General features: G+C 30.4%; 1 protein-coding gene across 4 annotated transcripts in view; it reads left to right on the top strand.

The window, feature by feature from the left end:
- LOC145243500 (regulator of nonsense transcripts 2-like) overlaps positions 1-17,938 on the top strand; it is a 124,010-nt gene that overhangs the window by 95,875 nt on the left and 10,197 nt on the right. For 2 of the 4 annotated variants that reach the window (XM_080106458.1, XM_080106456.1), the window contains exons 33-39: positions 880-975; positions 3,151-3,246; positions 6,613-6,694; positions 9,024-9,106; positions 12,684-12,746; positions 12,853-12,931; positions 13,650-13,761. In XM_080106458.1, coding sequence (XP_079962584.1) covers positions 880-975; positions 3,151-3,246; positions 6,613-6,694; positions 9,024-9,106; positions 12,684-12,746; positions 12,853-12,931; positions 13,650-13,761 — 611 coding nt within the window. Of the gene's footprint in view, positions 1-879; positions 976-3,150; positions 3,247-6,612; positions 6,695-9,023; positions 9,107-12,683; positions 12,747-12,852; positions 12,932-13,649; positions 13,804-17,938 lie in introns of all 4 variants that reach the window. The other 2 variants (XM_080106457.1, XM_080106455.1) reach the window with 1 other exon arrangement.

The following is a 17,938-nucleotide window of genomic DNA, read 5'->3' as shown; positions in this document are numbered from 1 at the left end:
GATAAAATCATTGCGTTTGCTAAAATTCGTTAATTTGATGTCAGAAAAATGCAATCCTTCATTATTACACATTTGAATTTGTAAATTTCTAATGCATTTTGTATTTGATACTAATAAATTGTTATATTTTAATCCCAAACTATATTTTATTTATATTTCACATACAACGCATAAGTTCTATTGTGCCATTTGAAAATTTTTTTTTTACCTTTGATTGACTTGTTTCCCTTAGTGATTAACGTCATTAGAATAATGCAATGAAAAAGTGCGTGTTTAGGAGAATGAGGAGTAGATTTTGTATTTAAGCAATTGGTACGGGACAGTTAAAGTTACAAACATCTTAATTCTTTATATGGCATTGGAAATTTGGGTTCTACTCCAGAATTTCCCCTTATTAAAAGATATAAATTTTTTAACAATCTGTATGATGTAAGTAGCTGTGATTTATCAAAACTATCATATTCTAAAAATTATTTAAATTGATAAAGTATTATTTTTTTAAATGATTGATGAAAATTTGAATTTACTATATAAATCTCATAAGTTTGAATTGTTGAGTTATCTTTGTTTCTTGGGATTTTTTTTTTAAATGGTGGGCAAGATGGACACTTCTCGGTTATTCATAAAATTTTATTTTCTTATTGAAAAATAAAACTCCTGAATCAATTTATGTGATTTTTGGAATATATTTTCGTTCTGTCACCAGTATATATATCATACCGATTTTTATATAAGAGTAATCCTAGACAAGAACCAAAATTTTAAATCTTTTGAATTAAAAATTTTGACATATTGTACTTTTCAAAGTAAAATATAGATTTGTGATTGTGTTCTTGGTGATAATTGTGTAATTTTATTCATTATTTTTTTCTCTTTCAGGGTGAAGATTATGCCAACAGTAGTCACAGTGAAGGAGAAGAAGAGGAGGAAGAGGATCTGTTAGAGTCTGCTGGGGAAGATGAAACTGAAGACCAAGTATGCAACATTATTGATTCTTATATTCAGATTATTTCAAATGTTTTATGCTTGTGCATTATAATTGGATATTCTTTTTTTTTCTTTTTTTTTTTAAATGACTTAAGTAAAAACATTTATGTAATTGTGTTATGTTGAAATTAGTAAAAATTCCAAAAAGATGATAGAAGATCTGCTAGACCTGGTTTTTTTTTTTTTTTTTTTTTTTTTTAAAAAGTATCATTTTCTAATTTGAAAGTGAAATAAAAACAAGGGAGATAAGTCAGTTTGTCATATGGAATTGGTTGCAATAGACTAAATTGTTAAAACTGCATTATTTGATAATTTTTATTTTTTATTGCAGTTTTTATTTTACTTGAACATTTTTTGTAATATTTGTAAATTTTACAAATTCAACATGACATGTAATTACATAATCATGCTTTTTACCTAAAATGCATTTTTTGTAGATTTGTTATTGTAAACCATTTTTATAATTTTGATTTGATATTGGAATATAACTTGGCATTTTTTTTTTTTTAACTATTTTGACTTGAGAATAATTGCAATCTAATTATTTGTAAGGTTTGACTTTCATGTTGAAGAAACAAACTCGATTATAAAACTTATTTTATGCACTCTAAAAAGAATAAAGTTTAGATTTGATTGAAAGTAGGCATTCCAAACCAAAATGTTCTTTCTTTATATTTATAAAATCTTTTATTCTTAGGCATATAAATTTTTGAAAATTATAAATATACCAAATTTACTTGTGTATCTCAATTAGCCACCAAGTTACAACCGTTCAAAGTTGGTGCAAATTACAAAATTTATTTTCTTGGTTGTTTTTGGTTCAGAACTCAATTTGAACAATCTATAACCAAAAATTAATACTGACGAAGCAATAATTGTTAGATCAAACCAGCATAAATATTTGGTGAGATCTCATTCATGGATTGGACTACAAAATGTTTTTTTTTCGTTTAATCCTGTTAAAACTCCACTTGTGCCTGTCAATCTTAGGTGTAATTTAACTAAATGGTCAAATTAATAATGATATTAGATTAAACAGGTTTCAATAATTAACAAGGAACTAATACTTTTTTTTTTTATTTTTTAAATTGTACATTTTTATTAATGCACAAAAAAATCTACAAAAATATGTATTCGGCTCTTGTCCAAAATTCAGTCTATTAAAAAAAAGAAGTATAATTTAATGAAATGACATAAGCATGATTCATAAAAATTAGTAGGCACATATAAAATATTTGATCATAAAAGTAACAAATAGTTTATCTAAAAAGCACTAAATAATACATTTCAAACATGTATTCATTTTAATTTGTCTTTCATACACAAAAGTTCAAAACCAGGGGCTTTTCAAAAGTAAGCCCTCCCCCCTTTTTAAATTTTAGAACGTTGAAGAACTACAAAGACGGAAATGATACCATTAAAGTAACCCTTTGTGCTGCAGATTTCTTTTTCTCTAGTCACCACTATTCTCAGTGCACTTTTGCCAGCATCTTTTGATGCTTCATTTGTAAAAGTTCAGAATGCACTTTGTTACTCGCATCTGTCACCACTTTGAAATCCGCAAACCCATCTCCTAACTGCATTGACATCAACTGCATTGGCTTTGGAAACATTCAACAGGCACTGGTGAATGTTGATTGATTCAATTTTTTTTCTGCATGGATGAGTTCAGTGATGCATCTCCGCTTCTGACACGCCCATAATAGGAGTTGCTTTCTTAGTCTCCCACTGTCAATATCTGTGCATCTTGATTTTTATTGATGCACAAAAATTCAACTAAAAATATATTCTTTAATTTATTTTTCAAACAATAATTTACTGTGTGCACATTTTAAATAAGAAAACCAATTTTCAAGTAAGACTGATTCTGCAGTCAAATTAGATTGCAGTGTAGGATTATTCCCGGTCCTGACTGTTTTAAAAGTCATAATTTATTGAATTCATGTGATGACCAAACGATGCCATAAGATAATTCACAAAAATTTACTGTATACAAGATTTAAATAAAGAAAAAATTTTTTTCAAGTTTAGCTGATTCTGCAGTCGAATTAAATTGCAAAGTAACACTAACGAGAAAGTTATTCTCAGCCATCTATGATGTATTTGTTTCATTTCCATCAATTGAACAAAAAAAAAAAATGATGAAAATGTTGTCTCTTTTAGGTAACCGTATTAACAGGAGGTCCTAAACATATTAAGTGTACAGAGGATGAAGATTTCCTTTCTGCTTTTGATAAAATGATGGCTGACAATTTGCAGGTGAGAAAAATCAGCTGTGTTTTTTTTTTTTTTTTTTTCTTTTTTTTTTTCATATTTAAACAAAATGTTGCGCTTTGTGTCATTGTGACAAACCACATCTTACCCCGCTCGACAACAATCACCAACCTCAATGTTGTGTGCTGTGGATTTCTTTTCTTTTTGTTTTCTTCTTTAAACAAAATTTTGCAACTTATGTTATCATCATTGTTGATTTAATGTCTTTTTAACATAGTGGCAAGTGTTGGACAGATTTCAGAAATTAAGTTTCAATCTAATCTATCTGTAGTCAATTCTTTATCCTCTTTCCTTTTAAGTCCATCCTTATCACTATCTCTCATGTTTGCTTCCAGGTTCACTTTAACTTGAACCTGTTAAAGCATCTGGTGCTACCAGATCAGGTTATCTGAAGAGACTGGCTTCCTGACTAAAAAATGCACCGAACATTGATGTTATTGTTTTTTCCTTTCTCTTTGCAAAACTCAAACTCCTCTTCTGTAAAAACAAAAACAATTTTCCTCTACAAAACAACCAAATCAAACCAAACACCATAAATATATATTTAGAGATATAAAGAAATTGAAGCATTAAAAATTTTTCCAAAATTACTGGATTCAACATTAAGTAATCACCAAATAATTGATATACCACAAAAACAACTAACCAACTACTTCAACTTTTCTATACCAACTAACTCAAGAACTCTCCATTTTTATTCCATGTGGCCATAGCATTGAAGTCTCATTTTTGCACACATTTCCCCATACTGTTCAGATTTAATTTTCCTCTGAGATCATGAAATCTAAGATTGCCTTGAAAACTCACATTACATACCTATTGTATCATTGTCATATTTCTTTCCATGCAACACATGTCCTTAACTAGCATGATTTCACTTTCCTACATCACATACACATACCTATTAGACTCTTCCCTTGATCAACAGTGGTAACATTCTGCTGGTAAATAATGCAGTTCTTTTGCTCCATCCATTCCTTCAATCAAACTAGCACTTACTCCTACCTGTGCTCCAGTGGTATCACTAAGCTAGCAAAACTTCTGCACAACCTAAATAGCCTCAATATGCCCACTACTCATATTTTAATTTCTCCCTGGTCACCCCTAAACTTTGGTTTTATATCTTGGCAGACATGATCCATTCCCACATTTCATCCTGGTCTGTTTTATTTTTTGACATCCCACTTACCTCCCACCCCCATTTAGAAACTGATTTGCTTGTTTTCAGATTACACAGAAAAAAAAAATGAACAGTCTACTCTTAGCAGGTGGTTGGGAGGGCTATACTAACCTATATTTTGTTCTTTGCTATTTTTTACATATTGTAAATATTGTCCTACCGTGCATTATGGAATGTTTTAATGTTTTCTTTATAAATAAAATTAAAAGAACACGCACACAAATCGGGGATTGCCTAAGAAAGATTAACTCATGGATGGAATGTAGTATTTTAGTAATGGTATCTAATATAGGGTAAGTATGACAAGAAGTGACAAAATGTATAACTGCTGGCCTGCCTCTCTCCCCCACAAAATGATTTAGATTTCATGCCTAAAGATAGAATTCTAAAGATAGATATTCTAAAGATAGAATTTTCTGACATTTGTTTAAAAAAAAAAACATTGCTATAATTGTATTTCATTTTTTATTTGAATAAAATACTTTGAAAAATTGATTTATTTATGAAAATTATACAATAGTCAAAAATAAATTAGGCACAAGGCCATTCAAATGTGTGGAAAGGGGGGGTGTCTATTGTCATCTTTGTCACTCTACCTTATAACTATCTAAGCTATTCCTAAGTAAAGTCTTCAATGACCATAATACCACATTCACTTTTGGAGTTGTCCTACTTAAGATTCCCAAATTGAAATTTTGATTGCGCACGAATTACATAAATCGAAAGAAGATAGAAACATTATTACATCTCTTTTTTATTTTGTTGTAATATGAATGGAGTGTGTGTGTGTGTGTGTGTGTTATGTCTGTGTTGTGAATGCGAATAATGAGTGGCAATCATGACATGGTTTGTTATATTTTGACTGTTCATTTGCTGACAGTTTGAGGCACAAACATGATAAAATTCCATTGATCAAGCTCTCCTGTCAAATGACCAACTGAAATTCCTGATGCTACCAAATCCGGCTGTTTGAAGATACGAGCTTCTTGCTTTAGAATGTACCAAACATTTATGTTATTGTTTTCTTTTCCCTTTTCCAAACTTAGTCATGTTCTGCTAAGTTAAAAACAATAATTTTCCTCTATAAAACTACCAAACCAACCCAAACACCATAAATAAATATTTGAACATATAAAGAACTTATAAAATTACTGGTTTCAGCATTAAATAATCCATAAGTGGTTGATATGCTGTAAAACAAAATAACTAAAGCAACAGTAAACAGAGGTAAGGGTCCAAGATCAGCTCGGTACCATATTTCACTATTCTGAAACAGGTTTTCAGTTGGCCCCTGCATCGTTTTTCTTCCAACCCTTCCTCAGGGTTGGTTTGATAGTTTTATGGGCAAAATGATCTGGGTGACGATAAAGAGCATAACCGAACCAGCAAAAACGTCTCAAGAGGAGAGCTTTTTGTAGAGAAGATATGTTGCAGTGAGAACAGGCATGAGAAGAGAGACAAAAGGAGGTGAATTTAATTTTCCTAAACATTTGAAATATGGTTGTGATCGTGTGAAGAAGGGAGAGAGGCATATGTTTTATGTTGATTTCTTTTGCACTTGTAAAGATATTGCATATGTCTCAAGAAAAAAAATTGTTTTGGATAAGTTTTAAAACTAAAACCCAGTCATAATAGCATTAAACTAGATATAGATACTACAAGGCTTTAGGATAGATTTTAGCAACTTGGTTTATGTTTCTATATGATTTGCTCCACTCTCTTTTCTAATGTAACTACGATTGTTTAGATAATGTTGAGGAGGAAAGAGAGATGACGTCTGATTCGTATTATTTTGATTATACAGATTATTGTTCTCATCGTAAATTTTATTCACACGTTTCATCAATATAACCTCTGACTTTCAAAGATACAATTGTGAATTATTTAAAACTTCTACACAGTCATAGCTTACGGAACAAGAGCATGCTACCCTCCATGAATTAAATAAGATGTTCCATTCGAAATTCCATGGAGATTTTTTAGTATGACAGAAAAATTCCCAAGTTTGACAAAATACACCTGAAGAAGGTTTGTGACTACATAGACTGAAACCTGCATAGAATATGACGAGAAGAGTAGTCCAAATAATACATATCATCGATCCTCATCTAAAAAAATTCAAGATCACAATATCTGACTTATTCTTTATTTACTTTTTTTTTTTTTTTTAGGCCAGGTCGCAAGAGTCTCTGAAAGTACCACAATTGGATATTGCTGTACCTATGCACCTGAGGGGACAAGTCAGGAAGCAATGTAAGACTTTTTTTTTTAATTAAAAATTTCATACTTTTCTTTACTCAAAATCATTGTTAATTTAATCTTGATAATTTAAAGTTTGTTACTTGTATATTTCCTTCTTTTACTTTTTAACGAGTAATAATTTCAATTATTGGGATTGTACAAAGTACTGTCCTCATCTTGGATGTTATCCACAAAATACTTTGTCCGATGTAACCTCTGACATTCTTGAGGTGCTTCTTGTCAAATTCTGTAATCTATACAGGATTTTGAACTGAATCCTATATTTAATCCAAAGGGATAGATTCTTCTCCACATTATTTGGACTCATCAGACTACTGTTCTCATTTTGAGTGTGATTTTCACAATGTTTCAGTTGATGTAACCTCCGACCTAGATTGTTCTTGTTCATCAGTCATGAATGGGTCAAAGTTTTCAGTAATTCTTAATTTGTGGCTGATAAAACAAGAACAATTTTTCCCTATGGATTAAATAAAGGGTTTAGTTTGACAAAGATTTTCGAGTCCAACTAGAAGACACACGTAATGACGGTTCGAGGTTAAATTGTAGAAAATGTGCGAATAACATCCGAGATGAGAGCAATAGTCCGAATAATACAAGTTATTAATTTTCATCTAAAAAATTACAAAATATAATTTAATAAAATTAAGTTTTATTTACATGTTTTACAATAAGTAAATCGTTTTTGTTTTTTATTAAATGGCAGAATACAAAACCTACTGAAAACGATTAAATTATATATGATGAGTTAAACACAAGTTTCTATCTTACTTGTAGCTGGAGGGAGAACACTATGGGTTCATACCTTTTGCTATTGTATTAATGAAGCAATGTTTACATGGTGGCGTGTAAAACTAAGATTTCTATGTAAGGTTAAAATTAAGTAAAAATTTTCTAATTTGATATTAAGTGAGTTTTGTGCCTCAGCAGTTATGTTAGAGAAAGGAAATTTTGAAAAACTTTCACCTTTTGATTAAATCGGCAAAGTTAAATTTTGGAAAGATGATTCTGGTTCTTGTCTAAAATTTACCCTATGTTAAGAAACAAGAATAAAGAAAAATCTATATCTGATGAAACAAAAATCCTATTCCAAAAATCATGCAAATTGGTCAAGTAATTTTATAATTTAATTTTTAAATAAGAAAATAATTTTTAAGCAATTAATAGGAATTCCTAAGTTGGAATTATTATTATCTCTTGTTGTTTCTTGAGTTTGTTTCAAAATCGTGGGTAAAATTATAGGACCAATTTATGTGATTTTTGGAATATGATTTTTGTTTTGTTACAAGTATGGGCATCATACAGATTTTTCTTTTTGTTTTTTTGTTTTTTTTTTAATATAAAAAGAGAATTCTGAACAAGAAAATCATGAATTCCTTCCTATGGAAAGGGCAGGGCTATTTTTTAAGAAAAAATAAAATCTTAGATTTGTAATGTTTTTTTATTAATAACATTTATGAGAATTCTTATTGAGGGAGAGTGTCTCCAATGATAAAGAGAGGAAAATTAAAAACTTCTGTCACATCATCATTGCAATTACAGAAATACGACCAATAAGTTGTCAACAAAGTGGACATAATGTGTAGTTTGTAGAACATGTCAGACTGTTATATTAGAACTCTATGTAGTTGATTCCATGGTCATAATAGCATCCATTAGATTAGTTAGACACAGCAGAATAATCAAGGTTTCAGAATAGATTTTAGCAATTTGGTTTGTTCGAAATTTGATGAAGCAATACTTTTTTCAGCTCTGATGAAAAAAACCAATAAAAATGTTCTTACAATGAATTGTTTAAGATGGTGTGTAGAGTTGAAATTTAAAACAAGCCAAAACAAAACATAATTGATATAGAAGAGTGTTGGGACAATTAATTGGGAATCAGAAAAATTTGTCTATTTTCCAATCCAAAAAATGATTCTTTTAATTGTTTTTTTTTTTTTTTAATGTAATTTTCCATTGCTTATACTAATGATATGTAAACTTAAATATGTATTGATTTCAAACAAAAATCTATGGGGAGGTTATTTAAATCGTCTCCTTATTGATATATACCATAAAACCTACTAAATAATAAGCGAATATCATTTTAGGATTTAGAAATGTTCTTACAATGAATTTTTAAGATAATGTTTGTATTGAAATGAAAAAAAATGTCATTTAAAAAAAAAAAAATGTATACCATAAAACCTGACAAAGCAAATGTCATTTAAGGATTTGTGGTTCTCTTCAGAAAATGAAGTAATTTGTAAACATTCTTGTTCGTGTACTTTCATCTACAAAGTTTGCGAAACTCTTCTTGATATGCTATTTTTTTTTTTAGTTTCTTATTCAACGGCCACCATTGACGCCTTCAATGACACCATTAAGTTTGTGTTGATGACAAAGAAAGGCAATAAACAGCAGGTAAGCAAGAACGATGGCACATTTACCTTCTAATTCATTTTGCTTTTTAAACCTCCATTTTTTTCTCTCTCTCTCTCTCCATCTTTTCTCTTCCCACCTTGTTAGTTCATCAGATATGCGAGTTCTTTGCATTTTCTTGAAATTCAGTTGTTTTGTTTTTTTTAATCCAGAAAAAGTGGATTTCCACTTAAATTACGAAAGTCTCCCTTCGATATAAGTTATTCACTTTTTGTTTGAAATCATCTTTTTTTTAAATAAGGAAAAAACGATTTTTGTCCAGAATTCCCCTATAGCAAAAAACAAAAATAAAGAAAAATCTGTATGATGTATGTACCCGTGATAAAACAAAAATATTGTATTCTAAAAATAAAGTAAATTGACGAAGTAGTTTTATTTTTAAACTAGCGGGGGTACCCGGTGGTGTCCGAGTGTGGAAAGGTGGTGTAGTAAGGATATTGAGCAACACCCAGAAAAAGAAAAAAAATTTTTTAAATTAGATGCAGTAGGTAGCCCATGTGGAGAGAGGTGGGGGAGGGGTAGTAGGCAGGCAGGCTCAAACCTGTAATGCAAAGGAGGAAAAGGTGAAAAAAGCCAACTGCTTAGACCACACGCCACTGCGACATAGGACATCAAAATAAGCTTAGTCATTGCAAGGCGTATGATAACTTTGCAAAAATGTTAACGCAAAACTGACCCCACCTTGTGAAAAACAGCCCAGTTGATGGTCAAAGAATTAATCTTTTGGGCCAATTTTTGGATATTTGTTGTCGGAGAGATTGGCTTTTCAAACGATACTAATTTTATCAGTGTTCGTTGTGTGTAGAAAGTTTTTGGCAAAAAGTGAAAATAATTCAGTTTTAAAAAAGTAGAATTTGTTTTAAGCGAAATAACCATTAAACAAATAAATAGAAAAAAATAAAAGCAAAAAAAAATCGCATTACAATAACCCAAATGTTAAAACTTTTTTTAAAACCGCTGATAAAAAAGTTGAAATAAGGAAATTGTTTTTAAAATTACAAAACAACCCTATAAAAAAAACAGTTACGTATCATTATGAAGACAAGATAAAAAAATAAAAACGTAGAATTTGTTTTAAGCGAAATAACCGTTATAAAAATTATTAATTAAAAGAAGAAAAAAAAAATCACATTCTGTAACCTTTGAAATAAGAAAATGTTATGGCAAATAAAAATCTTTTAACCCTGATAAAATGTTAAAACTAAAATTACAAAACAACCCCCTTTTAAAAAAAAAATTAGTTGCATGTACTTGAACATAAAAACTATAGCTTACGATGAAACCTCCTAATCCACTGGCCCATGAGGCTGAGAGTGAAATAACATTGGAAACTCAGTTATTTAAACGATTTTAAAAAAATAGTGCTTGACTGCGCATGTGTAGTTTTCGAAAGGCACAATTTTTCAGACCTCTCCTTGGTTTAAATGTTTATTTCTATACAAAATATTTGACCGTTTTTTTCTAGTTCTCACATATTATTCAACCAAGACCTTGCTCTTTCAAATGCTACTGGTCTCAATGAGTGTCAAAAGTTTTCGGCAGACATATGCACAAACACACAAACCAATATTTGAGATTTATATAATAGATAGAAGATAAGAAAATCCAATTTTATGGGTAACTTAAAACCGACTCTCTTGTAAACTATGAAAACAATCTAAAATAATAGAAAGGGTGATAACTTGTTAATTCAAACTTGCGAGATTCTGTTATAATGGCTCATAAAATTTGATTTTCTTTATGAAAATAAAATGACTTGATCAATTAACCTGATGTTTGAAATATGATATTTTTGTTCTGTCATGGGTATGTACAACATACAGAATTTTATTTTTTTTAATATAAGGGGAAATTCTGGATAAGAATTGAAAAGGGTGAATTCTGTCAAATCACTAGAGCCATACCTCATTATTTTTTGTTTCTATTTCGCTGGATTTAAAAAAAAATAATCCCCATCTCTCTCTCTCACTTTTCCACTGTTTGTGCTAATTCATGTATGGGTAATAAAGTTAGATGACTTTTTGTTTCAAAAACAAACAATTATCTCCTGTCTCTTTCCGTCCCATATGTGCACTGTGTCTTTCTTTTAATTTTGATTACGTTGAAACTGACTGAAGTTTAACACCCCCCCCCCCACTCCAAAGAAAATCTATCTTGAAAATTGACCCATAAGCTCAGTTAATCTAATGATTAACTTGTAAATTTTTACAAATGTATTTTGTTTACTGAAATTTTAATTTCACTAATTAGACATTTATCAAATTATGTGTGTGTTTTTACTGCTTGTCATTAGAACATATCAACCAGGTTGGCTTTTGTTGTGCTATCCTTTTTCTACACACGTGCACACACAGATGTGGGCATGTTGAATAATTTGTCTTTGTTTTGGCTTTTTTTTATTGTTTTTGCCATTGCCAACTGCCCTTTTGTAAATCAGCAAGTGGTGACCCATGATGCCTGATTATGGTATTTTAGTGGTTGCGCAAATGATGAGTATCGAACTAAAAAGACTATTTGCTACACACTCCACTTTGCCTTGTCGATTAAATGGATGGTCAAATTCAATAAATTGGAAAAGTTGCTTTTGATCGAGAATGTCGAAAGTTAGAATGTAGATGTTTTTTTTTTTTTTGTTTTTTTTCTTGTCATTCTTCTGAAAATAGTGACACCTTGCTCTTAAATTTTTAATTTGTTTTTTCCGTGGTGTACAGGTGTAGTTCTTTAAACACCAAATCGATAACTAGCTTTTTCTGCCTCAAACCTATCGCTAATACCTAATTCCAAATATATGATGAAAAGATGTGACTCATAATTCATAAAAACATGATTGTTAAGCTCTGATTGTCTGATATAATTGGAATTTTTTTTTAACATTATTATTCACCTCAAACAAGGCATATTTCCACTTGGACATAAGGAGCTATTATTTTGCACCATATTTATAAGCACACTGTAGGGGGTTGAGCAACAAGATGTATGTTCACATTACATTTAAACTTCTGCAGGTTAATACAATCAGAAGCAGGAAACAGCAGAAATTTCAAAGTCTAGCAGCTTGAAGGAAGAAGCTATTAGAGTAGAAGACGTTTCGCCATCTAGGGACCTCTACAGTGAAGGGATGGGATTTTGCTGTTTGTTGGATTAGTCGGGAGTATGTATGTAGAAGGAACAAAAGTGCTAGGAGTTCATCAGAGTACATTACATTAAAATACTTGTAAAACAAGCACAGGGATACAGCATTGCAGTAATGGGACAAGAGTTGGAGATTGGTTGATAGTGTGGGACCTATTTGGTTGCAGATTCTTTTATGAACCCTATCTAAGAGGGAGAGACTAGTGGTAGATGCATCAGCCCATATGTGGCAACAATACTCCATGCATGGGCAAATGGTGAAAACAATGGAATACAGGTATTTAAGAATCCATTCTTTCCATATACCATTCTCATGATAACACAAATGGTTTCCCTTTTACTTTGAAAGTCTATAGCGACAACAACCTTTTCTGTAAAAAAAAAGATTTTTTTGCATGGCTTCATTTTCTCACTTTTCATTTTGTAGTACACCAATCTGAATGTGCCAATTTCTACCGAATTTGCTGCTAAGTTCAAAGAACGAGAGAGGGTAAGATATAGCTTAATTTCTTGTCTTTATTTGATGATCTTCTAAAATGGTTTAACATGGTGCGATTTCGTTTTTAACCATTCCTGTCATCTTTTGCATTATGCAGGCAGAACGTGCTGAAAAGGAACAGATGAAACAGGTGGTACTTGGGATTCATGAACGACAAGAGGAAGAAGATTACCAAGGTCAGCATTATTTGCTCTTTTCAGAAATTGAACGTCGAAACAAAAGATTTGATTTCACTTTCATCTTATTTACATTCTCCTCCTTCACGTTTTATATTTATTTTTCGGTTCTAATTCAAAATCCCCCCCCCCCATATTATTTAAAAATAAAACTACTTTGTCATTTTACATGATTTTTGGAACCAGATATTTTTGTTTCATGATGGCTATGTACATCATAAAGATTTTTTTAAAAATTTTTGCTTTTTTAATATGGATGGGTAAATTCTGGGCAAAAGAAAAAAAACAAAAAAAAAAAAAACTAGCAGTGTAAATGAACAACGCTACATTGGCCCAATCGTTATAGAAATTTTGATAAGGACATATGCATGATTTATAATTTTTTTTGTCGGATGGGATTGGAGATCTTATAAAATATTCTGGGTAGTTTTCTTTTCAGAGTTTTGTTAAACATTATTTCCCTTTATCTCAAACTTTAGATTGAACTGATGTTTTAATCATATTGTCATGAATTAACTTATTCTTTTTAAACGTGCAGATTATCTTGATTAGATGTGAAATTATTTTAGAAATACTGATCAAAATTTTTTTTTTTTTTTTCTGATTAAAAAATGTTTCATAATTTTCTATTTTTTATTTTATAATTTTAAATTACAAAAATGCTGAGATTCTGTGATAATCCATTTTTTCTTTTCGTTTTTTTTTTTTTTTCCTAAAGAAATGTTGGCTGCTTTAAGTAGGCCAGCCCCAATCAATACCAATCGAGAAAGGCGTGTTCGTTATCAACATCCTAAGGGAGCTCCTGATGCTGACTTGATCTTTGGATCAAAGTAAGTTGACAAGGCTTGCTATACTTACCAGATACTCTTAGGGTATGTATTTCCCATTCTGTTGATCTTCAAATTACAAGAAAAACGACGACGTATCTAAATTTGCTCTCTTAATCAAATCTGATTAAAAAGTTGATGATTTTTGTCTTATAGACAGATTACGCCATTAACACTCGCATACACACAGGCACACATATAAAACAAATTTGGATTAAATCTGACAAAATGTTGAAATAAATAAGTAGAAACTGTAAGCAATAGCCAGATACAGAAACAAATCAAACTGATGTGCCTGATTAATATTTCAATTTCTTGACTTCTTCCTGTATTAAAAACTGCATTCCACTTGAGTTCTAACTTGAACTAAGCAAGAGGTAGGAAAGGCCTTATTCATTAAATTGTTTGGTAATGCCAAGATCCATTATATACAATGCATAACTAATAGTCCTACTAAGTCTATTACACATTAACTTGAGATTTGAGTGCCATATGGATAACTATTTCATTAAATTCATAACAAAAAACGGTTGTCTCGCAAACTACTGTTATCACCCAATCTTATCAATCTTGCAGACAATTTTTCCATATCACAAAAAACTTAGTGAAAATTTTAATCCGAAACAAACAATATCATACTAGATAAAGAATGACTAGTATTATTTGGACTATTCTGGCTTCTGTTTGCATCTTGGATGTTAATTGCAAAATGTTTCGGTCGATGTAACCTTTAGCCTTCTTCAGATATATCTTATCGAACTCGAGAATCTTCTTGTCGAACTCAAGAATCTTGAACGGAACCCTTTATTTAATCCATGTAAGTAGCTGTAAACCGTGGAGTAGAAGTTTCAACTATTCATAATTCTATTCTTGATGAAATGAAAACAATCATATTCTAAAAATCTTGTAAATTGATCTAGTAGTTTTATTTTTAAATGAGAAAATTAAATTTTATGAGTATCCGAGGGGCGACTGTTTCGCTCATTATTTTGACAAAAAAAAAAAAAAAAATGAAGGAACTGAGGGAGATAACTCGATAATTCATACTTACTAGATTTATGTTCTAATGCATCCGAATTCCCATTGACCGCTTAATGATTTTTTTTTTTTTTTTTATAAAAATAAAACTACTTGATCAATTTTTGGAATATATTTTCGTTTTGTCACAAATATGTACATCATGCTGATTGTTTTTTTTTTACAGAGGGAATTCTGGACAAGAATCAAAACTAGATTTATTTTGAAGCAGTCTTTTGATAAAAAAGACGAAATATTAGCCATGCACAGAAGTTTCATTTGCATTTGTGTAGTTGCTCATTTTTCCATTTATCTCCTCAACACACACACACACACACACACAGTGTGCGTGTGTACTGGAAAAAAGCTTGGGTATGATTGTTTTCATCAGGAAACAGGGGCGTGGCTATTTTTAATAAATGTCATCCCCCCTCCCCTTCCCACACATACACCTCAACAACAGCTTTGCAAGAATATAAAAATAATTATGCATGGATCTATCGGCATTCCTTGGTAGGGGTACCTCAGGTGACCTACAATAAACTAACCCTTTCCCTAAGGAGGTAATGTCTAGGAAGATGGCCTCCTAGAACTGAATTGAATCCTACCTCATTTCAACAAAGATAGGTCTGCCAAGAGACAAGATAGTCCAAAGGTTGCCAAAATGATAACAAGAACATCCCCCACCCAACCAGCTGATATGAAAATATGAAAAAAAAAAAAAAGTGTATACAAAATCAGTTAAATTAAAAAATGAAAACAAAATTCTCTCTTTATGTGTACTCTTTAGTAGCACTGAACAATTTCGCAATCTGTAATTGTCAAAAAGGAAGAGGTTGAAAATTGATTACCATTCAGTTAAGGATGACAGACAACATATAAGATCGGTGGAGTGGATCAAACAACATGAACTTAAAATGAAAGTGATGCAGTAGGAGTTATGTAGATACAGTAGAACTCCGTGATACAGCATTAATAATTAACAAAATACAGTACAGTATATAATGCACATGTATATAATCGGAAAACATAAATAACACCATAAGATAGGGCAAATACTGTAAACAGGAGCCCAGAAGAACATTGTATTCCACATTGTAACCTGAAAAAAAAAAAAAACACTGTATCCCGGGGTTCTACTGTATATATAGTGTGTGTGTGTATTTAGGCAGAACATTTTTCATTTAAGTGAACATTGTTAAAAATAAAAGTTTCTGTTTAATTATACCTTTTATTTTTTTTTTTGTTTTTGTTTTTTCTTATATTTTTGGTAAAATCAAAAAAATTAATGCAAGTTGCAAACGTATCACAAATGTTTTTGATTCTTCAACTCATCACCAGATAAAAAAGCAAATAGACCAAAAAGCTGGAGAAAAGGAAAGAATCTGAAAAAGCAGCTGCAAAGTAGACGTTAGTAGACGACACCAGAAGAACATTATAAGTATTCAGGAGAGAGACATTAACAACCTAAATTCCAGCTTTTGCACCTGATGATCTGATGAAGAATTGAAAATGTTCATGATGCAGGATGCACTTATATTAATTTTTATATTTTAACAAAGAAAAGATAAAAAATGTTTAAATAGTATAATCAAGCATAAGTTCTCTGTAATTTTTTTATGTTTTCTTGAATATATCATTCATTCTATAATAAAGTGCAATGTGTATTGATATGTAAATATATATGTCCCATCAGAAAGTACAAAACTGAAAGAGGAAAAACAAAAAATCTATTTTGATAACATTTTTTTTTTTTTTTTTCCTTTCTGCTTTCTATACTAATACGTTTTTTTTTTTATAACTTTCCAATTTTGAATTTGTTCTTTTTTATTTCTTTATATGAGTAACAACTGTCCTGTTTTTAACATCCCAGTATCTTCACATGCTTTTCCCTCGCATTTGGGCGGTCATTAAAAAAACTTATATTTATCATTTACCAGTAAGAAAAGAAAATTTGGTGTTTTGTTTTTTATTTGATCATTAAAGATGACTAACTTTTTTATTTTTTTCAACTTGTGCTAGTTCAGTCATGTCTGATTGAAATAATAATGAAAAGCATTATAAAAACTTACATTGGAAAGCAAATAGCTAGTCAGACCGTTACCATCTTAAATGAATCTGGAAAAAAATCTTTACTAAATAAAACAGTAGGAATTTTTTTTTCTTTAGATCATCAGAAATGAAAATAAAAATTTACATATTAAAAATTAAATTACTGATATAGTTCTATGATTTTATGTGAATATTAGTGCAAACACTGGCAAAGCATAATTTTTTAACCTTTTTTTTTTAAATAGAGGGTGTAAACTAACATAGCTTTTATTAAACTAAACGTTGGTTAGTCAACACTTGTTTCTCTTTGACTTTTTCCAATGTACTTTAATAACACAAAAGACATTAAAAATGTTTTAATTGTTCTGATTAGCCTTTGTTCATAATTAACTGAAAGAATCCCGCACATCTTGGTTATCTCTAAACGGGTACATCTAATATGTGTGTGTCTGTATTATATATATATATATATATATATATATATATATATATATATATATATATATATATATATATATTTCCGGCAAATGAGTTATTCATCATCATCATGGCCCCAAAAGATAAAAAAATGTCTATCCTGCTCTCAACTAGAATCATTTCAGTCACCGCAATACCACATTTACACTAGAGGCCGTTCTGCTTAAGATATCCACAAACTGATTTGAAATTTTATTGTTTATAAATGTACATGTATACAAAAATTTTATTGGAATGAAACAGGAAGTGGGGAAAGAATAAAAAAAAAAAAACATTTGGTTAGTATGATCCTCTCAATTATTTCTAAATAATAGACATTCAGTTTTCTGGTTTGTTCAAAACCGAAAATGAGCACATTCCACTCTAAATGGGAGTGGGATCTGAGAAAAAAGAAAAAAGGATGAAATTTGGAGAGTGGTCTGTATCTTTCCAAGATAAATGCAATTTTAGAGAGACCAAGGACAAAAAGTTCAAAGTGAACATCTTAGAGGATTTCTATAAACATAGTAGGGGGATAATTTATTCACTCAATTAGCAAAAATCTGAGGTTCAACAGAACCAAGAACCATATGTGCTATGCTCAGGCAGAGAATACATACTTATACTTCACTCGTTTTCATATACACAAGCTTGC

The sequence above is a fragment of the Euprymna scolopes genome, chromosome 22 (genome assembly GCF_053919585.1).
Source record: "Euprymna scolopes isolate OS-2025 chromosome 22, ASM5391958v1, whole genome shotgun sequence".
Taxonomy (NCBI): Eukaryota; Metazoa; Mollusca; class Cephalopoda; order Sepiida; family Sepiolidae; genus Euprymna; species Euprymna scolopes.
The sequence above is the reverse complement of the archived record's forward strand: the minus strand, read 5'-3'. Positions and strand labels throughout refer to the sequence as shown.